Raw genomic sequence first — 24,672 nt, 5'->3', positions numbered from 1 at the left:
TAGTGTCCATAGCCAATGGACAGCCCTAACCCCAGCTTTAAGGTTTCCTGGTTGGTTGGTTGGTTGGTTTAATAGTGTCCATAGCCCATGGACAGCCCTAACCCCAGCTTTAAGGTTTCCTGGTTGGTTTAATAGTGTCCATAGCCCATGGACAGCCCTAACCCCAGCTTTAAGGTTTCCTGGTTGGTTTAATAGTGTCCATAGCCCATGGACAGTCCTAACCCCAGCTTTAAGGTTTCCTGGTTGGTTTAATAGTGTCCATAGCCCATGGACAGCCCTAACCCCAGCTTTAAGGTTTCCTGGTTGGTTTAATAGTGTCCATAGCCCATGGACAGCCCTAACCCCAGCTTTAAGGTTTCCTGGTTGGTTTAATAGTGTCCATAGCCCATGGACAGCCCTAACCCCAGCTTTAAGGTTTCCTGGTTGGTTTAATAGTGTCCATAGCCCATGGACAGCCCTAACCCCAGCTTTAAGGTTTCCTGGTTGGTTTAATAGTGTCCATAGCCCATGGACAGCCCTAACCCCAGCTTTAAGGTTTCCTGGTTGGTTTAATAGTGTCCATAGCCCATGGACAGCCCTAACCCCAGCTTTAAGGTTTCCTGGTTGGTTTAATAGTGTCCATAGCCCATGGACAGCCCTAACCCCAGCTTTAAGGTTTCCTGGTTGGTTTAATAGTGTCCATAGCCCATGGACAGTCCTAACCCCAGCTTTAAGGTTTCCTGGTTGGTTTAATAGTGTCCATAGCCCATGGACAGTCCTAACCCCAGCTTTAAGGTTTCCTGGTTGGTTTAATAGTGTCCATAGCCCATGGACAGTCCTAACCCCAACCCCAGACTCTCCCTCAGCCCCCTTAACTGCTCCTCTCCCAGTCTGATCTTCTCCTCCAGCTGTCTCTGTTCCACCAGTAATGCTGCCTTCATCTTCACGTAGTGGCTGTAGTCACGGTGCTGTGGATTGATAGAGTTTAATTGATTGACACATCAATAATAACACTGGTATAGTAATCGTATGATAATATATGCCATTTAGCAGACACTTTTACTCAAAGCAACTACCAGTAGTGCGTGTAAATGTTTTTTTGTATGAATTGGCTCCAGCGGGAATCAAACCCACAAACGTCATGTTCTACCTACTGAGCCACATCTGTAATGAAAGTAGAATAGTGAAATAATGTGCTAGGTACCTGTTCTGGGGAGAGGCATCGTCCCACGACCCTTCCTACAGCCTGCTCTCTGTGGTCAACGTGTTCCTTCAGGTCCTGGGCTTCACACAGCTGGACCTGTAGCTGTCGCTTCTTCTCCAGGAGGAGGAGCTGGGGTGGGTTGGAGAGGAGGGGGTGGAGAGGGGGTGGAGGGAGGGGGTGTGGGGGAGGAGGGAGGGGGTGGGGAGAGGGAGGGGGGAGGAGGGAGAGGTAGAGAGGGAGGGGGAGGGAGAGGGAGGGGTGGAGAGGGAGGGAGAGGAGGGAGAGGGAGGGAGGGGTGGAGAGGGGGTGGAGCGGGAGGGAGGGAGGGGTGGAGAGGGAGGGAGAGGAGGGAGAGGGAGGGAGGGGGTGGAGAGGGGGGTGGAGCGGGAGGGAGGGAGGGGTGGAGAGGGAGGGAGAGGAGGGAGAGGGAGGGGTGGAGAGGGAGGGGGAGGAGGGAGAGGGAGGGGGGGGAGAGGAGGGGTGGACAGGGAGAGGGGGTGGAGGGAGGGGTGGAGGGAGAGGAGGCATGAAGGGAGAGGAGGGAGAGGGGGTGAGGGAGGAGGGAGAGTGAGGGGTGGCGGGAGAGTGAGGGGTGGAGGGAGATGAGGAGGGAGAGGGGGAGGGGGGTGGAGAGGGAGGAAGGAGAATGGGGGGTGGAGGGAGGAGTTTGTTTTAATGTTGTCCTTTTCTTCATTCATTCTTTCTGTCTGTCTGTCGCTCACCCTCTCGTGGTGTCCAGTCTCAGCGTCCAGGTTGGCCAGGGAGCTCTCCACCCTCAGTAGCCGACCAGAGAGAGACAGCAGCAGACTGACAACCTTATCCAGGTCCCCGATAAACATCCTGAACTTATCCACCTCGTTGGGTTTACAGACCACGAGCACCAAGCTCTCAACCTAGAGGGGAGAAGACCTGGTTTAAATGTGGGGGTGGTGTATGTATGCGGGTGCATGTACAGTACCCGTCAAATGTTTAGAAATGCCTACTCATTCCCGTTTTTTTCTCTCTACAATGTAGAATAATAGTGAAGACATCAAAACTATGAAATAACACATATGGAATCATGTCGTAACCAAAAAGTGTTATGCCAATCAATATATATTTTATATTTGAGATTATTCAAAGTAGCCACCCTTTGCCTTGATGACAACTTTGCACACTCTTGGCTTTCTCTCAACCAGCTTCATGAGGTAGTCACCTGGAATACATTTCAATTAACAGGTGTGCATTGTTAAAAGTTAATTTGTGGAATTTCTTTGAGCAAATCTGTTGTGTTGTTACAATATAGGGGTGATATACAGAAGATAGCCCTATTTGGTAAAAAAACCAAGTCCATATTATGGCAAGAACAGCCAAAAATAAGAAAAGAGAAACGACAGTCGATCATTACTTTAAGAGATGAAGGTCAGTCAATCTATAAAATTTCAAGAACTTTATTCAAGTGTAGTCGCAAAAACCATCAAACGCTATGATGAAACTGGCTCTCATGAGGACCGCCACAGGAAAGGAAAACCCAGAGTTGCCTCAGCTGCAGAGGATAAGTTCATTAGAGTTACCAGCCTCAGAAATTGCAGCCCAAATAAATCCTTCACAGAGTTCAAGTAACAGACACATCTCAACATCAACTGTTCAGAGGAGACTCTGTGAGTCAGGCCTTCATGGTCAAATTGATGCAAAGAAACCACTACTAAAGGACACCAATAATAAGAAGAGACTTGCTTGGGCCAAGAAACACGAGCAATTGACTTTACACCTGTGGAAATCTGTCTTTTTCTCTGAGATTTTTGGTTCCAACCGCTGTGTCTTTGTGAGACAGTAGGTGAACGGATGATCTCTGCATGTGTGGTTCCCACCTTGAAGCATGGAGGAGGAGGTGTGATGGTGCGGGGGTGCTTTGCTGGTGACACTGTCTGTGATTTATTTAGAATTTGAGGCACACTTAACCAGCATGGCTACCATAGCATTCTGCAGCAATACGCCATGCCATCTGGTTTGGGCTTAGTGGGACTATCATTTTTTTTCAAACAGGACAATGACTCAAAACACACTTCTAGGCTGTGTAAGGGCAATTTGACCAAGGAGAGTGATGGAGTGCTGCATCAGATGACCTGGCCTCCACAATCACCTGACATCAACCCAATTGAGATGGTTTGGGATGAGTTCGACTGCAGAGTGAAGGAAAAGCAGCCAACAAGTGCTCAGCATATGTGGGAACTCCTTCAAGACTGTTGGAAAAGCATTCCACATGAAGCTGGTTGAGAGAATGCCAAGAGTATGCAAAGCTGTCATCAAGGCAAAGGGTGGCAACTTTGAAGAATCTAAAATACTCCATGAGTCCATGTGTTATTTCATAGTTTTGATGTCTTCACTATTATTCTACAATGTAGAACATAGTAAAAGTAAAGAAAAACCCTTGAATGAGTAGGTGTGTCAAAACTTGTGTGTGTGTGTGTGTGTGTGTGTGTGTGTGTGTGTGTGTGTGTGTGTGTGTGTGTGTGTGTGTGTGTGTGTGTGTGTGTACTGTACATACCTCTTCTCCCAGCTGTGTGTTAGCCCGTATATCTTCCTGTAGACCTCTCTGTGCTTCTCTCAGAACTCCTAGCTTCTTACGGAGACTCTCCATCAACTGTTTCTGTATAGTGAGAGGAGAAGGAGACAGGGGGAGGGGGAGACAGGGGGATGAGGAGACAGGGGGAGACAGGGGGAGGAGGAGACAGGGGGATGAGGAGACAGGGGGATGAGGAGACATGGGGAGGAGGAGACAGGGGGAGGGGGAGACAGGGGGAGGGGGAGACAAGGGGAGGGGGAGACAGGGGGAGGGGGAGACAAGGGGAGGAGGAGACAAGGGGAGGGGGAGACGGGGAGGAGGAGACAGTGGGAGGAGGAGACAGGGGGAGGAGGAGACATGGGGAGACATGGGGAGACAGAGGGAGGAGGAGACAGGGGAGAGGGAGACAGGGGGATGAGGAGACAGGGGGATGAGGAGACAGGGGGAGACAGAGGGAGGAGGAGACAGGGGGAGGAGGAGACAGGGGGATGAGGAGACATGGGGAGACAGGGGGAGGGAAGACAGGGGAAGACAGGGGGAGGGGCAGACAGGGGGAGACAGGGGAGGGGAGACAGGGGGAGACAGGGGGAGGGGCAGACATGGGGAGACAGGGGGATGAGGAGACAGGGGAGACAGCGGGAGGGGAGACAGGGGAGACAGCGGGAGACAGGGGGAGGGGAGACAGGGGGATGAGGAGACATGGGGAGACAGGGGGAGGGGAGACAGGGGGAGGGGGAGGGGAGACAGGGGGAGACAGGGGGATGAGGAGACAGGGGAGACAGGAGGATAAGGAGACAGGGGAGACAGGGAGGGGGGAGACAGGGAGGGGGAGACAAGGGGAGGCAGGGGAAAGGTAGAGACAGGGAGGGTAGAGACAGGGAGGGGTGAGACAGGGGGAGGGGAGAGACAAGGAGGGGGAGACAGGGGATGGGAGACAGGGGAGGTGAGACAGGGAGGAGGAGACGGGGAGACAGGGGGAGGGGAGACAGGGAGGGGGGGACAGGGAGAGGGGGAGGCAGGGGGAGTAAGGGAGTTAATCATGGATCAACATACCATCTCTCTTCCTCTCACTCAACATTAGTGATTTAGTAAGTGGGATCAATTACATCGAAATGACATCGAAATGAAATCTAAATGACAATATCGGAGCAGTACTCAAATCAATTTACATTTTCAAATATCCTAACTTGTAAGACAGCTCGTCATCATCGCCGTGTGTGTGCTAGTGAGTAACTTCATATGTGTATTTACATAGTTTATTACCTTATAAGACAGTTGGTCATCGTGGTCAGTATCTCTGGCATCTGAGCAGTAGTCTTTCATCTGAGTGAGGAGCTGAGCCTTGGCTGCTGAGGCAGAATAATAGGACGAACAACTGGAGCTGGAACCAGAATGCCTGGGGTGGGGAGGAGAGGAGGGAGAGGAGATGGGGGAGGGGAGGAGGGAGAGGAGATGGGGGAGGAGGGAGGAGGGAGAGGAGGGAGGAGGGGAGATGGAGGAGGGGAGGAGGGAGAGGAGATGGGGGAGGGGAGGAGGGAGAGGAGATGGGGGGGGAGGGGGGGAGGAGGGAGATGGGGGAGGGAGAGGAGATGGAGGAGGGGAGGAGGGAGAGGAGATGGGGGGGGGAGGAGGGAGAGGAGATGGGGGAGGGGATGGGGAGGGAGAGGAGATGGATGGGGGGATGGAGGAGGAGGGAGAGGAGATGGGGGAGGAGAGGAGGGAGAGGAGATGGGGGAGGGGAGGAGGGAGAGGAGATGGGGGAGGGGAGGAGGGAGAGGAGATGGAGTGATGGGGGAGATGGAGTGATGGGGGAGATGGAGTGATGGGGGAGATGGAGTGATGGGGGAGATGGAGTGATGGGGGGGAGATGGAGTGATGGGGGGAGATGGAGTGATGGGGGAGATGGAGTGATGGGGGAGATGGAGTGATGGGGGGGAGATGGAGTGATGGGGGAGATGGAGTGATGGGGGAGATGGAGTGATGGGGGAGATGGAGTGATGGGGGGAGATGGAGTGATGGGGGGAGATGGAGTGATGGGGGGGAGAGATGGAGTGATGGGGGGAGATGGAGTGATGGGGGGGAGATGGAGTGATGGGGGGGAGATGGAGTGATGGGGGGAGATGGAGTGATGGGGGGGAAAGCATAAGACGTAGGGTTTCAAATGACATGAAAATATGTTCCGTAATAATGTAAATGTTGACATAACTATGTTTATTTGCTTTTGCTGACAAATGCATTGTTTGTCTTTGAGAGATATAGTCCTTTATTAGAGCAATGTGTATAAATGAGCAAATTAATGAGCAAATGCATAAACCCCAAACACACACAGACAGAGTACACCTACCTATCCAGGCTCTCAGTGTTTTTCTCAGAGTTTGAGCTACGGTAGGCCCCTCTCCATCTCTCTGTGCCCGCCTTGACCTCACCGCTCTGGGGGAATAGCTCCTCCATGAGTCCCTCTCTGGTCCCCATCCCCTGGTCCTCCATCTCCCCATCCAGGGACCCACTCTCTGCAGTCTTCCTAACCGCCGGCGAGGCCTCCTGGTCAGGCAGCGTATCGATGTCTGTCTCCAGAACCTGTAGTAGAGTTCAGATCGTACCGGTAAGTTCACACTTTTAAATAGTTCTATATAATATATAGTTGTATCATTTATAGTTCTATAACATGTAGTTCTATAATATATAGTTATATATACTATATAGTTATATATAATATATAGTTAAATAATTTATAGTTATATAATATATGGTTCTATAATATATAGTTCTATAATATATGGTTCTATAATATATAGTTCTATAATATATGGTTCTATAATATATATAGTTCTGTAATATATAGTTCTATAATATATAGTTATATATAATATATTGTTATATAATTTAGAGTTATATATATATATACATAATATATATAGTTATATAATATATAGTTCTATAATTTATAGTTGTATAATACATGGTTCTATAATAAACAGTTCTATAATATATAGTTATATATTTTAAATAGTTCTATAATTTATAGTTCTATATAATATATAGTTATATATAATATATAGTTATATAATATATAGTTATATATAATATATTGTTATATAATTTAGAGTTATATATATATACATAATATATATAGTTATATAATATATAGTTATATAATTTATAGTTATATAATATATGGTTCTATAATATATAGTTCTATAATATATGGTTCTATAATATATAGTTCTGTAATATATAGTTCTATAATATATAGTTCTATAATATATGGTTCTATAATATATAGTTCTATAATATATGGTTCTATAATATATAGTTCTGTAATATATAGTTCTATAATATATAGTTCTATAATTTATAGTTCTATAATTTATAGTTCTATAATATATGGTTCTATAATATATAGTTCTGTAATATATAGTTCTATAATATATAGTTCTATAATTTATAGTTCTATAATATATAGTTCTATAATATATTGTTCTATAATATATAGTTCTGTAATATATAGTTCTATAATATATAGTTCTGTAATATATAGTTCTATAATTTATAGTTCTATAATATATAGTTCTATAACTTATAGTTCTATAATATATAGTTCTATAATATATAGTTCTATAATATATAGTTCTGTAATATATAGTTCTGTAATATATAGTTCTATAATATATAGTTCTGTAATATATAGTTCTGTAATATATAGTTCTATAATTTATAGTTCTATAATATATAGTTCTATAACTTATAGTTCTATAATATATAGTTCTATAATATATAGTTCTATAATATATAGTTCTGTAATATATAGTTCTATAAGTCAGCAGCATGCTCCGGGGTGAAGTTTTGCCTAGGCTGGATCAGCTTCCCCTCCCCCAATCTTATCACTGGAGGATGTCTTTAACTATTAGTGGGGAAAATGAAAATCTGACCCAAGATCAGTATCTTGGGGCAACTTCACCCTACTCCTGAGCAGCACAGTGAATCTTGTCACACACCGTGACGGGCAGAGCAAAACACTGGAGCTCTGTCCTGATTGGCTCTTCATCCTCAGGAAGCCCCTCCTCCTGGAAGTCGTCAATGTCTGTTTCCATGGGGATGTCCACTTCCTGTTCCAAGCTCTGGGCGGAGCTCGGGCTAAAACCTGGTTCCAGTTCCAAGTTGGGTTCCAAGTCTGGTTCTGGAATGGGAATCAATCGATCATATTATATATAGCTCTTTTTACATCAGCAGTTGTCACTCCACAGAATCAGACTGATGTTCCTTACTGTTGTTATTGTTGTTGTGGGGATGATTCCGGAATCTTCTACTGTTCTGGAGCTGTTGCTGCTGCTCGTAGCTCATAGCAAAGTAGGACTCGAGAGAGATAGCACCATTCTCTATGGTGGGGAGGGCTGAGACGCTATGCACCCTGGGAGATGGAGTTCTCTCCCACTCAGCACCGGCCCTGTGCTGTCTATGAGAGATGGGTTTCAACACAGCAGGGCGATCTTGATCATCCATGTTGCATAGCCTGGAGTGGGATGACAATAGGGTTAAGCATGTGTGTGTGTGTGTGTGTGTGTGTGTGTTTGTGTGTGTGTTCAGTCTCCATCTCCTCACCTGGTTTGGTTGTCTGATGTTGGTAGAGGGGGCAGTGAGTTGTCGTAATGAGTGGGTGTGTCTCTCTCTCTATGTTGTGGAGCCACCGGCCGGAAGGTCCTGCGTGTGAACCGGGGACTGGGCGTGGCCTGTGAAAAGGGGCGTTCCTGGAGCTGGCTCAGGCTACAGCGCTGGCACCCCTCTAGCTCCTCCCTCTGAGGGGGGAGGCTGTAGGAGCGCTGATGCGTCATTTTGGACGTTTCTGTGGGACAGGGGGTGTGAGGAGAGTGAGAGCATAGACCCTCTGGTGGACTGAGAGGGAGAGGATGGACTGATGAAGAAGAGGTGGAGGAGAGAGAAGAGGCGAAGAGGGTGTGGTGGGACGCTCTCCTTCGGTGGAACTCCTCCCATTTGGGGGGAGGTGGCCTGGGAGGGGGTGGGGTTTTCTTCCTGGTAGCCACTCCCCTAGCACTTCCCACTCCACCAACGCCGCCTCCCTCCTCCAGCTCTGAAAGCGGTGTCGCTGTAGCAACCGAGGGGGAAGCACGGTGGAATGTGGAGTCGAAGCGTAGATCATTCTCCGACATGGCCCTGCTTCGTAGTGATGAAGACGATGATGAAGACGTGGGATCATCCACACTACAGGCAGACAGCCTGCCGCTCCGACCCAGCTGGTGGTGGTGGTGTGGTGTAACTGTTATAGCACAATCTGGTGGCCTGGTGCAGGAATCACGTCTGTACCACGGGTAGTCCCTGAGAGAGACGGAGAGAGAGACTCACTACACTGCCAGATCTGAGAATGGAAGCCTTCTCTAATTCTCCCATAGGGACGTCCATTAGACTGTCATCATAACATGGAGCCTGATGGAGAGCGATTCTACTTTCAATCACCAGACAGACAGACAGACAGACAGACAGACAGACAGACAGACAGACAGACAGACAGACAGACAGACAGAACATACTCTGAACATCTTAGTAGTTACTCTATTTTTGACTGTTATCCTGTGTCTCACTCTGAACAACTTAGTAGTTACTGTATTTCTGACTGCTATTCTTTCTTTTTGCAACATGAAATCACTATCAGTTAGCATGTGGAACATTCGGGGCCTAAACTCATCAACCTTTAGACTGAAGAGTTTAGCACTGGAGTTCAACAACAATCTTAAAGATGTTGACGTCATCGTTCTGCAGGAGACATGGTGTAAGGCTGACGTTGTCACTCACTGTCCCACAGGCTACAGAGGTCACTGTCCCACAGGCTACAGAGAGGTCACTGTCCCACGGGCTACAGAGAGGTCACTGTCCCACGGGCTACAGAGAGGTCACTGTCCCACGGGCTACAGAGAGGTCACTGTCCCACGGGCTACAGAGAGGTCACTGTCCCACAGGCTACAGAGGTCACTGTCCCACGGGCTACAGAGAGATCACTGTCCCACAGGCTACAGAGAGGTCACTGTCCCACAGGCTACAGAGAGGTCACTGTCTCACAGGCTACAGAGAGGTCACTGTCCCACGGGCTACAGAGAGGTCACTGTCCCACGGGCTACAGAGAGATCACTGTCCCACGGGCTACAGAGAGGTCACTGTCCCACAGGCTACAGAGAGGTCACTGTCCCACAGGCTACAGAGAGGTGATTGTGCCATCACAGAAACACAGCTCTGTCAATAGAGGCAGAGACTCTGGATGACTGATCATTTGGTTCAAATCCGAACTACAAAATCAAATTGATCCCCTCAAAATTGGGAAATATCACATTTGGTTAAAACTGAAATAAGAATGTGTACTGACAGAAAAAGATGTGTTCCTTTGTGCAATATATACCCCCCCTCAGAATCCCCATATTACTCAGAGGAGATCTCCCCCCCCAGAATCCCCATAATACTCAGAGGAGATCTGCCCCCCTCAGATTCCCCATATTACTCAGAGGAGATCTGCCCCCCCTCAGATTCCCCATATTACTCAGAGGAGATCTGCCCCCCCCTCAGATTCCCCATATTACTCAGAGGAGATCTGCCCCCCCTCAGATTCCCCATATTACTCAGAGGAGATCTGCCCCCCCCTCAGATTCCCCATATTACTCAGAGGAGATCTCCCCCCCTCAGAATCCCCATATTACTCAGAGGAGATCTGCCCCCCCCTCAGAATCCCCATAATACTCAGAGGAGATCTCCCCCCTCAGAATCCCCATATTACTCAGAGGAGATCTCCCCCCCCTCAGAATCCCCATATTACTCAGAGGAGATCTCCCCCTCAGAATCCCCATATTACTCAGAGGAGATCCTCCCCCCTCAGAATCCCCATATTACTCAGAGGAGATCCCCCCCCTCAGAATCCCCATATTACTCAGAGGAGATTCCCCCTCAGAATCCCCATATTACTCAGAGGAAATCTCCCCCCCCTCAGAATCTCCATATTACTCAGAGGAGATCCCCCCTCAGAATCCCCATATTACTCAGAGGAGATCCCCCCCTCAGAATCCCCATATTACTCAGAGGAGATCCCCCCTCAGAATCCCCATATTACTCAGAGGAGATCCCCCCCTCAGAATCCCCATATTACTCAGAGGAGATCCCCCTCAGCATCCCCATATTACTCAGAGGAGATCCCCCCTCAGAATCCCCATATTACTCAGAGGAGATCCCCCCCCCCAGCATCCCCATAATACTCAGAGGAGATCCCCCCCTCAGAATCGGACCTGATGGCATCCTAAATGAGATGCTCAAACTCACTAGCGCAAAATGTCAATTGGCAATATTAAAACTGTTCAATGTGATCCTGAGTGTAGGTTATTTCCCTGACATCTGGTATCAAGGACTCAATCTTTAAGAACACATTGGACCCTAACAATTCCAGAGGCATTTGTGTGAACAGTAACCTGGGGAAGGGTTTCTGTAGATTTATACATGTAAGAGTTTTAAACTTCCTTAATAAGCACAATGTCTTGAGTAAAAGCCAAATAGGATTTATACCAAAATATCGCACGACTGATCATACACCCTAAACATGTCCACCAAAATAATACCAAAATGTACGCTTGCTTTATCGACTTCCAAAAAGCATTTGATTCTATTTGGCATACAGGACTGTTCTACGTTATTGAAAGTGGTGTAGGAGGTAAAACATATGACATAATTAACTCAATGTATACTGGCAATACGTGCGGCATTAAAATTGGCAGGAAAATAACAGAATACTTTAACCAGGGGCGGGGCCTTCGCCAGGGTTGCAATCTGAGCCCTGCACTCTTCAATATTTACATCAACGAATTGGCCACTATTCTAGAAGAATCCTCAGCCCCTGGTGTTAGTCTCCACAATTCAGAGGTTAAATGGCCTGCCTGTCACGCCCTGGTCTTAGTATTTTGTGTTTTCTTTATCTATTTGGTCAGGCCAGGGTGTGACATGGGTTTTGGTATGTGTTGTGTTTTGTCTTGGGGTTTTTCATAGGTATTGGGATTATGGCTTAGTGGGGTTTTCTAGCAAAGTCTATGGCTGCCTGAAGTGGTTCTCAATCAGAGGCAGGTGTTTATCGTTGTCTCTGATTGGGAACCATATTTAGGCAGCCATATTCTATGAGTGTTTCGTGGGTGATTGTCTTTGTTCCTGTTCCTGTGTTAGTTTGCACCAGTTTAGGCTGTTTTGGGTTTCAAGGTACGTTTTTTGGTATTGATTCGTGTTTTATTAAACATGAATCTCAATAGCCACGCCGCATTTTGGTCCGACTCTCCTTCACATGAAGAAAGCTGTTACATAATCTGAGCCCTGCACTCTTCAATATTTACATCAATGAATTGACCACTATTCTAGAAGAATCCTCAGCCCCTGGTATTAGTCTCCACAATTCAGAGGTTAAATGGCCTGCCCTTCGCAGATGACCTATGCCTGCTGTTGACCACAGCACATGGCCTACAGCAGAGCCTGGACCTGCTAGAGCAGTACTGCCAGACCTGGGCCCTGGCAGTAAACCCCCACAGCACATGGCCTACAGCAGAGCCTGGACCTGCTAGAGCAGTACTGCCAGACCTGGGCCTTGGCAGTAAACCCCCGCAGCACATGGCCTACAGCAGAGCCTGGACCTGCTAGAGCAGTACTGCCAGACCTGGGCCCTGGAAGCAAACCCCCACAGCACATGGCCTACAGCAGAGCCTGGACCTGCTAGTCAGTACTGCCAGACCTGGGCCCTGGCAGTAAACCCCCACAGCACATGGCCTACAGCAGAGCCTGGACCTGCTAGAGCAGTACTGCCAGACCTGGGCCCTGGCAGTAAACCCCAAAAAGACTAAAATAATGATTTTTCCAGAGAAAATCCAGATCTCAGGGAATTAGACCAAAGTTATATTATTCTGGACTGGACACACTAAAATTACTTTGGTTTTAAAATAAGCTCAACTGGACACCTTAACGACGCAGTGAATGAACTGAGAGAGAAAGCACGCAGGGCATTCTACGCCATTAAAAAACACATTCAAATTGAAATACCTATTAAAATGTGGCGAAAACTAATTGAATGTGTCATTGAACCAATTTCACTTTATGGCAGTGAGGCGTGGGGTCCACTTGCAAAACAATATTTTAAACAATGGGCCAAACACCCCATTGAAACCCTGAATGCAGAGTTCCGTAAGATTCTCCTACATGTCCAGAGGAAAACTACAAACAATGTATGCAGGGCAGAATTAGGCCAATATCCACTAATAATAAAAACTCATAAAAGAGTGATTCCATTTTGGAAACATCTAAAATACAGTGACCCCCTCTCATATCACTACCAAGCCCTGCTATACCAAGAGCACAAGCACAAAGCAGTGCTATCTGGCCCGAAATCGACAGTACACCGTAGCTAACTATTTGACCATGGTTACTGATCAAAACCTTAGAAAAACCTTGACAAAGTACAGGCTCAGTGAGCTCAGCCTTGCCATTGAGAAGGGTAGACACAGGAAAACCTGGCTCCCTGTAGAGGAAAGGCTGTGCAACCACAGCACCACAGCAGAACCTGAGACAGAGCTGCATTTCCTGACAAAACGTCAAAAATATTAAACAATTAGAGAGTGTCATTTCCCCAAATTTGAAACACTTATTCAAGGTTTCAAAGACCTCTCTGATGAGAGTAGGCTGCCCGTCCTGTTGGGGGAGGACGCAGAGAGCTGTGGGTTGACAGCGCACTACATTGCTGCCTGCCATAAGATGAGGGACAGTGTCCTCTATGCTTATTGTTATTGTTCAATGTTTGGTTATTTTGACCCTTGGTTATTGTTGTTACTGTTGTCACGTTGATAATATTGATAATTATAATTAATTATGTTAATATTGTAAATCTCCAAAGTAATATTTGGCAATATGTATATTGTTACGTCATGCCAATAAATCAAAGAGAGAGAGAGACAGAAAGAAAGAGAGACAGAGAGAGAGAGCGAGAGAGAGCGAGAGAGAGTGAGAGACAGCGATAGAGAGAGAGGATAAACAGAGAGAGAGACAGAGAGCGAGAGAGAGTGAGAGAGAGAGAGGAGAAACAGAGAGAGAGAGAGACAGAGAGAGAGAGCTGACAGGCAGGAAGTGTCATACCTCTCGGTCAGGCTGAACTTCCTGTTGATTTGTGTTTGTTCCCGCGGTAACGGCTGGGATGGGACAGGATACTCCTGTGGAACACATTCATTCACACTCATTAAGTACTTTGAAAAGCTCTAAACGTGATGATCAGAAGTCTACTTTAAGGTTTGACACAATAGAACACATCTAAAACAAAGCAGGCGAGGAGCTCTATGGCCAAAAGAGGAGGAGAGCAACTATTTTATCCAGACAAAAGAGGAGAGCAGCTATTTCATCCAGATGACAGAGAGCAGCTATTTCATCCAGACTAAAGAGGAGAGCAGCTATTTCATCCAGACTAAAGAGGAGAGCAGCTATTTCATCCAGACTATAGAGGAGGAGAGCAGCTATTTCATCCAGACTATAGAGAGCAGCTATTTCATCCAGACTATAGAGGAGAGCAGCTATTTCATCCAGACTAAAGAGGAGGAGAGCAGCTATTTCATCCAGACTATAGAGGAGAGCGACTATTTCATACAGACTATAGAGGAGAGCGACTATTTCATCCAGACTATAGAGGAGGAGAGCAGCTATTTCATCCAGACTATAGAGAGCAGCTATTTCATCCAGACTATAGAGGAGGAGAGCAGCTTTTTCATCCAGACTAAAGAGGAGAGCAGCTATTTCATCCAGACTAAAGAGGAGGAGAGCAGCTATTTCATCCAGACTATAGAGAGCAGCTATTTCATCCAGACTATAGAGGAGAGCAGCTATTCCATCCAGACTATAGAGGAGAGCAGCTATTTCATCCAGACTAAAGAGGAGGAGAGCAGCTATTTCATCCAGACTAAAGAGGAGAGGAGCAGCTATTTCATCCAGACTATAGAGGAGGAGAGCAGCTATTTCATCCAGACTATAGAGGAGGAGAGCAGCTATTTCATCCAGACTATAGAGGAGATGATATGTTATAAAGGGTTTCTTAACATCTGCTGAAAAACTCAATTTGGGGGACAGATTAATAATGAATAATAAAAGGTTTGTAGATACAGTTCCCATCTCAAAGACTGGAATCAGTTGATAAAATAAATCAAAATCCCAGTGTGGTGTGTGTCTTCATATCCTCATGTATCAGCCAAGGCTAAGCAATCTACAACACACTTCATCATCATTCACATCTGGATCCATTTAATAGTGTTGGGCATCTTCAAAAACTATAGAAGATACTGTCTATGTTCTCTATAACAGTAGCCTATACTTGCCTCTGTTGGTGTGTAGCCATATGGTAGGTACCCCTGATGTGGAGCCTGGTTGTCCTGGAGGAGAGGGTTGTTGACAGGATGGAAGGCTGAATGAGGGGCCTCTATCTGGGCTTGGAGATGGGGGCAGGAGTGTGTCTGGTTCTTCTGGTATGCCTGGGGCTGAGTCCGAGTGTTGTAGAGGTCCCGAGCTGTACTGAGTGATTCTCTCTCCCTCTCTCCTTGTCTCTCTATCTCCATCTCACATTCCCTCGCCAGCTCAATCTCCTTCTCTCTTTCTCTCTCCCTCTCTCTCAGTCTAGCCTTCTCTTCGCATAGTCTCTGCTCCTCTCTCTCCCGCTCTCTCTCCCTTTCAAGCGCCATCTCCCTCTCTCTTGCTCTGTCCTCCCTTTTCTTTGCTCTTTCCCACTCCCTCTCCTTTTCTCTCTCCCTCTCCTTTTCTCTCTCCCTCTCCTTTTCTCTCTCCCTCTCTTTCGCTCTCTCCCTCTCCTTCGCTCTCTCCCTCTCCTTCTCTCTCTCCCTCTCCTTCTCTCTCTCCCCCTCCTTTTCTCTATCCCTGTTGCTGCAAATCAATTGTCTCCGGGTCTCCATGGTTGTAATCGATAGGGGACTTTCCTTCTGGATTCCCCCCTGGTACGAGTACCTCCGCTGGGCTTTTCCCTGTCCATAGCCCCCTCCCTGGTTCTCCAGCGTGGATGGATGAGGCTGCCTCCCGTGTCTATCTGGCCTCTGTCTTCGACTCGTCAGGCCTGGCAGATTCCACACAGACATACTCCTACTGGTCTCCTCAAAGAACTTACAACGATCCGCGAAAGGAAGAACATCACACTCCTCCGTACGAGAAGAACGAGTGCTGGTGGAGGAAGAGGAGGAGGTTGCTCTTCCTCGTCCTGATAACCCCAGGGCCCCTGTAACCCTCTCGCCCTGACGGTTGGTGTCCATTTCCAGTTGGAGATGGTGTTCGGGCGTCCACCTCCATTGGCGAGCCATACCAGCTGGATCTTGCTCCTCCACCACCTGGGTTCCCACATCGCAGCTGGGCATGGCTGGAACCAACCTCTGGGTGGTCCTGGATGGGTTTGACGGTTGGTCTTGGTCCTCTGGTGGTTCAGGATCTTCATCCCTGGGGGGTTGTAGAGCTGAAACTGGGGTTGGGGACAGCTGGTGGAGCTGGGGTGTGGAAGTAGAGGCCAGTAGACTTCCAGGGGCTGGAGCTGATCGGCTGTCATCAGACGAGGTGTACCTGCCTTGGGAGCACCTTTCCTGGGAGCACCTTTCCTTGAGGTCGTCAGCCTCTTCCCTCTGGAGGTCCTCCAGGTCAGGACCCTCTTCTTCCTCGACCGTCTCCCCGCCGTAGAGCAACCCTCCTGGGCCTTTGCTCTTCGAAAGCTGAGCTTTCTTGCGCTGGATCTCATTTCGGAGGTTCGTGGCGAAGCGTTCGCTGCGGCGGCGTGACCGGGACGAACGGTGACTCCTGGGTTTCTTCATCAGCACCTCTCCATCATCATCATCATCCTCTCTTTCTCCTCTTCTTTCTTCTCTTCCTCCTCCTCTCAGATTCTCCTCAAGTAGGCTATCCACACTTGCTGCAGCACTGAGAGGCCCAAAGTCTGTCTTCCGTACCCGCTCAGAGCTCACTCCTCCCTGGTTACAGCCTCCAGAAGGCTTCTCTGACCCTGGTACACTCAATGACCTAGCCCAGGGGTGTTGGAGCTGGATGGGAGAGAGGAGAGTAGCAGCAGTCCCCACCACCACCAATCCCATCTCCCTTGCCTCTCTAACCCCATCGATGTCCACCGATCCTGGGGAAGAGCAGCGACTCCTCCTCCTCCAGCACCTTCTCCCCATTTCCCCTGGTTCTGCTGGAGTTGGACAGGGGCGTTGTTACTCCCTAGATCCTCAGATAGGTTCTCTCTGGTGGGGTGAAAGGGGGAATGAGACCACTGGGAGCTGGAGGGGGAGGCGGAGCTACGGTCTGAAGGGTCTGAGGGGTCGCTGGAGAACTCTAGGAGACGTAGCTGGGACAAGAGTTTCTCAGGGGCGCTGTGTCTGTAGAGACCTAATGAGGAGTGCTTGTTCTGGGGGAGGAGGTGGCTGGGCTCCCCTAAGTGTTCTGGATCTATGGAGGTGTCAGGTGGGCCGGGGCTTGAGATGGGAGAAGTGGAGCTTATCTCTGGAGCAGGGAGGAGGGTGGAAAGGGGGTCTGGGTGGCTATTCTGGATCACTGAGTTGCTGTCCTTACGGGAACTTTTTTTCTTGGAGATGAGGGTATAGTACTGCTCTAAGGAATCACCTTTGAAATTCCCAACCTTGTTTCCATTTTTGTTTCCCTCAGTCTTTGATGTCTCACTAGTAGCAGGATAGCCGTTGTTGCTCGGAACGCCCGGAATGTTCAGAAGATCATCATCATCGTCTTTGGCAGGGCAATGGGAGAGGCTGGGAATTCCGACGGGGTCAGGGATGCATCGTTGTACTTTGACATCTGTGACCCCGGAGCAACCCCGGGTGGCCCTGAAACTGTCCTTCCTGGTCGGTGGCTGGGGGGGACTTGAAACCTCCCTTTCCCTTTCTCCTCCACCCATCTCCCCTTCTCCCTTCCTCCTCTCGTCCTCATAACAGTATGAAGATGGTCTCTCCTTCGCTTCTGGCCGCCTCACTCTGGGTCTGGACAGCGACCCAGACTTTAGTAAGGCAGAGGTCCTGGTCTCATCTTGGGGCTCGCCTGACTCCCTGCCCAGGGACGGTGCATCGCCGCAGGCATACCCCTGGCTGGTGGGCCCCCCTGGACCCAGGCTCTGGAGGATATTCTCCATGGAACAGGCTTCACCAGGCCTCAGTGAGACAGTATAGTCAGACGTATTAGAACTAGCTGAAAAAGAACTATAGGCAGAGTCTCTCTTGTTGTTGAAGATGACAGGGTCGACAGGGGAATTCTGGGAATCGTAGTCTCTCTTGTTGTTGAAGATGACAGGGTCCACTGGGGAATTCTGAGAATCGTAGTCTCTCTTGTTGTTAAAGATGGCAGGGTCCACTATGGAATTCTGGGAATTGTAGTCTCTCTTGTTGTTGAAGATGCCGGGGTCAACAGGGGAATTGTAGTCCCTCTTGTTGTTTAAGATGGCAGGGTCCACTGGTGAATTCTGGGAATCGTAGTACACTTGGCTGCTAGGAGGCTCCAGGCTCTCCATGCTACCTAAAACAAGGATCATAATGTAAATCCGATGTTAAACATTATCCTCTATTATTGTAAACGCATGTGTGGTTAGATTGTGTTCAAATCAAATCAAACCTAAAGAACTGCTGTGGTCTGTGGAGTAGTGTCTGGAGAGCTGATTCCACTGGATAGACAGATCACTGTGGAGAGGGACGGGGAGAGAGAGGTGGAGAGAGGGGAAGAGAGAGGTGGAGAGAGGGAGAGGGAGCAAGGCAGGGGAGGGGAGAGGGAGGGGTAGAAAGGGAGGAATGTTACCCTCTAAACCTGGTCTCTTTGAAATAGAATCCTAGTTGCACTAAATCTTCCAGTGAGTTTTGTCTGCCTTACTGTATTCCACACATGGTTAATCTGCCTTACTGTATTCCACACATGGTTAATCTGCCTTACTGTATTCCACACATGGTTAATCTGCCTTACTGTATTCCACACATGGTTAATCTGCCTTACTGTATTCCACACATGGTTGATCTGCCTTACTGTATTCCACACATGGTTGGTCTGCCTTACTGTATTCCACAAATGGTTGATCTGCCTTACTGTATTCCACACATGGTTAATCTGCCTTACTGTATTCCACACATGGTTAATCTGCCTTACTGTATTCCACACATGGTTAATCTGCCTTACTGTATTCCACACATGGTTAATCTGCCTTACTGTATTCCACACATGGTTGATCTGCCTTACTGTATTCCACAAATGGTTGATCTGCCTTACTGTATTCCACACATGGTTAATCTGCCTTACTGTATTCCACACATAGCACTCACTTCCGTCATCATGAAGTGCTTTGAGAGACTAGTCAAGGACCATATCACCTCCACCCTACCTGACACCCTAGACCCACTCCAATTTGCTTACCGCCCAAATAGGTCCACAGACGATGCAATCTCAACCACACTGCACACTGCCCTAACCCATCTGGACAAGAGGAATACCTATGTGAGAATGCTGTTCATCGACTACAGCTCGGCATTCAACACCATAGTACCCTCCAAGCTCGTCATCAAGCTCGAGACCCTGGGTCTCGACCCCGCCCTGTGCAACTGGTTACTGGACTTCCTGACGGGCTGCCCCCAGGTGGTGAGGGTAGGTAACAACATCTCCTCCCCGCTGATCCTCAACACTGGGGCCCCACAAGGGTGCGTTCTGAGCCCTCTCCTGTACTCCCTGTTCACCCACGTCTGCGTGGCCACGCACGCCTCCAACTAAATCATCAAGTTTGCGGACGACACAACAGTGGTAGGCTTGATTACCAACAACGACGAGACGGCCTACAGGGAGGAGGTGAGGGCCCTCGGAGTGTGGTGTCAGGAAAATAACCTCACACTCAACGTCAACAAAACTAAGGAGATGATTGTGGACTTCAGGAAACAGCAGAGGGAACACCCCCCTATCCACATCGATGAAACAGTAGTGGAGAGAGTAGCAAGTTTTAAGTTCCTCGGCATACACATCACAGACAAACTGAATTGGTCCACTCACACAGACAGCATCGTGAAGAAGGCGCAGCAGCGCCTCTTCAACCTCAGGAGGCTGAAGAAATTCGGCTTGTCACCAAAAGCACTCACAAACTTCTACAGATGCACAATCGAGAGCATCCTGGCGGGCTGTATCACCGCCTGGTACGGCAACTGCTCCGCCCTCAACCGTAAGGCTCTCCAGAGGGTAGTGAGGTCTGCACAACGCATCACCGGGGGCAAACTACCTGCCCTCCAGGACACCTACACCACCCGATGTTACAGGAAGGCCATAAAGATCATCAATGACATCAACCACCCGAGCCACTGCCTGTTCACCCAGCTATCATCCGGAAGGCGAGGTCAGTACAGGTGCATCAAAGCTGGGACCGAGAGACTGAAAAACAGCTTCTATCTCAAGGCCATCAGACTGTTAAACAGCCACCACTAACATTGAGTGGCTGCTGCCAACACACTGACACTGACTCAACTCCAGCCACTTTAATAATGGGAATTGATGGGAAATGATGTAAATATATCACTAGCCACTTTAAACAATGCTACCTTATATAATGTTACTTACCCTACATTATTCATCTCATATGCATACGTATATACTGTACTCTATATCATCGACTGCATCCTTATGTAATACATGTATCACTAGCCACTTTAACTATGCCACTTTGTTTACATACTCATCTCATATGTATATACTGTACTCGATACCATCTACTGTATCTTGCCTATGCTGCTCTGTACCATCACTCATTCATATATCCTTATGTACATATTCTTTATCCCCTTACACTGTGTATGAGACAGTAGTTTAGGAATTGTTAGTTAGATTACTTGTTGGTTATTACTGCATTGTCGGAACTAGAAGCACAAGCATTTCGCAACACTCGCATTAACATCTGCTAACCATGTGTATGTGACAAATAAAATTTTATTTTATTTGACATGGTTAATCTGCCTTACTGTATTCCACACATAGTTAATCTGCCTTACTGTATTCCACACATGGTTAATCTGCCTTACTGTATTCCACACATGGTTAATCTGCCTTACTGTATTCCACACATGGTTAATCTGCCTTACTGTATTCCACACATGGTTAATCTGCTTTACTGTATTCCACACATGGTTAATCTGCCTTACTGTATTCCACACATGGTTTGTCTGCCTTACTGTATTCCACACATGGTTTGAAACATTTTAAGGTTGGAAAAGAAGGAAGAGAAGATTTGAATGGTAGCCTCTTTAAGCAGTCGGGGATTTCTGCTGCGTTGCGGTAGAGAGAGACAGGAAATGAGGTGGTAACCAGGGGAAATGACATCCCCTCCCTCATGAACACTCCATCAGGGAATGATGAGGAACATGACAGGAATACCAACTCTGAATCAGAGTGGACACACAAACAGCCGCACTGTACACACACACACACAGACACAGACACACACACGCATACACACACAGACACACACAGACACAGACACACGCATACACACACAGACACACACACACGACACACGCATACTCACACAGACACACAAAAAGCAGCACTGCACACACACAGACACAGACACACACACACACACACACACAGACAGACACACGCATACACACCCAGACACACACACACACAGACGCACAGCACACACACACATAAACAACCGCACTGCACACACACACACACACACACACACACACACACACACACACACACACACACACACACACACAGACAGACAGACAGACAGACAGACAGACAGACAGACAGACAGACAGACAGACAGACAGACAGACAGACAGACAGACAGACAGACAGACAGACAGACAGACAGACAGACAGACAGACAGACACACACACACAGACACACACAGACACATAAACACGCATACACGTTCACAAAAAATGCTCATAGCTCAGCTTAGGGGAGGTAGGTAGCTTAGCGGTTAAGTAACCGAAAGGTTGCTGGTTCGAATCCCCGAGCTGGCAAGTTGAACAGATCTGCCGTTCTGCCCTTGAGCAAGGCAGTTAACCCCCAAACCACAACTTCTCCTCGGACACCGATGATGTGGACGTTGATTAAAGCAGCCCTCCGCAACTCTCTGATTCAGAGGGGTCGGGTTAAATGTGGAAGATGCATTCAGTTGCACTAGGTATCCCCTTTCCCTAGATAGTCACAACACACACACACACACACACACACACTTAATGCCATCACCGAAGAGGAGTCTGTGAGAAAGTCAATAATATAGTGTCTACATACGAGGGCGTTCTGGAACTTTTGTCAGAACGTACGAAAGGAACACACACACGGGCATTCCATTTATTAACAGTCTTCCTCTGTTTGTCCACATGTTCTGGGAGTCACCGTGTCCTGTTATGCCAGGAGAATGTGTCTGATCAGCTGTTGCAGTGTGTGTGTGGAGGAGGGGGGGGGGGCAAGGACAGGCCTGAACAATTTTTGGAATTGCAGCACCGAGCGACTACAGCTTTATGTAGCTCCAGCCCATCTATTATGCCAGTTAAAAGCATTAGCTGTGTGTGTGTGTGTGTGTGTGTGTGTGTGTGTGTGTGTCGCGTGTGTGTGTTAGCATTAGCTGTGTGTGTGTGTGTGGAGGGGGGGGAGATACATAAACACTGGCCTATCTAAGCCTGTTAAAACAATTAGGGGTAATTGTAGTGAATTACCCCATTGATAGTTATCAAAGAGGAACCGCTGTGTGTGTGTGTGTGTGTGTGTGTGTGTGTGTGTGTGTGTGTGTGTGTGTGTGTGTGTGTGTGTGTGTGTGTGTGTGTGTGTGTGTGTGTGTGTGTGTGTGTGTGTGTTCACAGCCCAGTACTGCTCAGGACAGCCCAGGACAGCTCAGGACAGCCCAGGACAGCTCAGGACAGCCCAGGACAGCCCAGGACTGCCCAGGACAGCCCAGGACAGCTCAGGACAGCCCAGGACAGCCCAGGACAGCTCAGGACAGCCCAGGACAGCCCAGGACAGCCCAGGACAGCTCAGGACAGCCCAGGACAGCCCAGGACAGCTCAGGACAGTTCGCCTGGGTCAGGCTCAGTAATGTGATCAGCCATTTTGATCGTCTGGATAATCATCCAGTGAGTAATGTCTGAATCAACGTCTGTCTGAAAAGTATCCCTGCTGGGTGCCATTAGGGTATTTTCAGCAAAAGTAGTGCACTATGTAGGGAATAGGGTGCCGTGAGGGAAGCACGTTATTCCCTATATAGCGCACTACTTTGGACCAGGGGAATAGACAGAAGTCTTTGGAGGTCCTTTAAATCTATGATCAGCCAGAGAGGAATGTGTGAATCGATGCCTGTCTGAAAACAGCTTTCTATTATCCGGTGTGATGGCTGCTATTGGCTTTAGAACTGATGTCTGTCCGTCCGTCCGTCTGTCTGTGTGTCTGTCTGTGTGTCTGTCTGTGTGTCTGTCTGTGTGTCTGTCACCGCAGTACCTCCAGGCTCTGATCAGGCCCTACACCCAAACAAGGGCACTGCGTTCATCCACCTCTGGCCTGCTCGCCTCCCTACCACTGAGGAAGTACAGTTCCCGCTCAGCCCAGTCAAAACTGTTCGCTGCTCTGGCCCCCCAATGGTGGAACAAACTCCCTCACGACACCAGGACAGCGGAGTCAATCACCACCTTCCGGAGACACCTGAAACCCCACCTCTTTAAGGAATACCTAGGATAGGATAAAGTAATCCTTCTCACCCCCCTTAAATGATTTAGATGCACTATTGTAAAGTGGCTGTTCCACTGGATGTCATAAGGTGAATTCACCAATTTGTAAGTCGCTCTGGATAAGAGCGTCTGCCAAATTACTTAAATGTAAATGTAAATGTGTCTGTCTGTGTGTCTGTCTGTGTGTCTGTCTGTGTGTCTGTCTGTGTGTCTGTCTGTCTGTGTGTTAATCTTTGGAAACGCGTCACAGAACAAAATTCCCCTGGTCTGGCCTACCCAACAATACACTCCCACAGGACTGTGTGTACCCAAACACCCTTATACACACAGCACAGATAGGCACGTGCACCCACAACAACACAATCCTGTCCAGTAATAGCTGTTTAAAGGATTATAGCGTCTGACTGTTTAATGGGACACATTTCTGCTTAATGAATATCTGTCTGCATACAGCTACAGTAGACACCTGTTGTACTCAGTATGTACAGATGTGTGTGTGTGTGTACATGTCTGTCTGGGTGATACCTGGTGTCTGCTGTCGAGTGCCAGGGTAGTGTGTAGGGCCCAGGGTGGAGCTGCATGGCAGAGGGGGGGGCAGGGGGGGGAGGAGGGGGGAGGGTGTCGGCAGGGAGAGCGGGGAGAGGGGTAGAACTGGGGGGGGACTCTGATGATGACAGCCTGGTCAGATGCCAGGAGTGAGGCCTGATCACAGGTATACTGCGTCTGGAGAGAGAGAGACAGAGAAAGAGAGAGAGACAGAGAACACACACTGGTGAGGGAGAGTGTATAATAATTATTATTATTGTAATACACACAGACAGTATGCACAAACAATATACTGAACACCTAGAAAGACAAGTCAGACACACAGGAGTAAGAAGTAAATCATTCAGAGCTTTCAAACGTAGGCCCAGGTATCCTGCTGCTCCCACAAATATTCCCTAAAAATAATCATCATCATCATCATAATCATAAGCACAATAATAGTACAAATAATAAAAAGAATAATCACAATAATAATGATATTAACAATAATAATAATGATATAATAATAATGATGATGATAATAATAATAATAATGATATAATAAAAATAATGATGATAATAATCATGATAATAATGATATTGATAATAATAATAATAATAATAATAATAATGCTAGTAATAATGATTATATTAATAATTATAATATTAATAATAA

General features: G+C 47.8%; 1 protein-coding gene across 1 annotated transcript in view; it reads right to left on the bottom strand.

Moving 5' to 3' along the window:
• Nucleotides 1-668: 668 nt before the first annotated feature.
• Nucleotides 669-24,672, bottom strand: part of LOC135510292 (protein Shroom4-like) — a 104,073-nt gene continuing 80,069 nt past the window's right edge. The window contains 14 exon segments of the mRNA XM_064931104.1: nucleotides 669-947; nucleotides 1,184-1,312; nucleotides 1,906-2,076; nucleotides 3,711-3,812; nucleotides 4,992-5,124; nucleotides 6,073-6,305; nucleotides 7,724-7,905; nucleotides 7,994-8,238; nucleotides 8,328-9,059; nucleotides 13,875-13,948; nucleotides 15,098-16,927; nucleotides 16,930-18,287; nucleotides 18,384-18,448; nucleotides 23,997-24,194. Coding sequence (XP_064787176.1) covers nucleotides 789-947; nucleotides 1,184-1,312; nucleotides 1,906-2,076; nucleotides 3,711-3,812; nucleotides 4,992-5,124; nucleotides 6,073-6,305; nucleotides 7,724-7,905; nucleotides 7,994-8,238; nucleotides 8,328-9,059; nucleotides 13,875-13,948; nucleotides 15,098-16,927; nucleotides 16,930-18,287; nucleotides 18,384-18,448; nucleotides 23,997-24,194 — 5,611 coding nt within the window. The 3' untranslated portion in view covers nucleotides 669-788.

The sequence above is a fragment of the Oncorhynchus masou genome, chromosome 23 (genome assembly GCF_036934945.1).
Source record: "Oncorhynchus masou masou isolate Uvic2021 chromosome 23, UVic_Omas_1.1, whole genome shotgun sequence".
Lineage (NCBI taxonomy): Eukaryota > Metazoa > Chordata > Actinopteri > Salmoniformes > Salmonidae > Oncorhynchus > Oncorhynchus masou.
The sequence above is the reverse complement of the archived record's forward strand: the minus strand, read 5'-3'. Positions and strand labels throughout refer to the sequence as shown.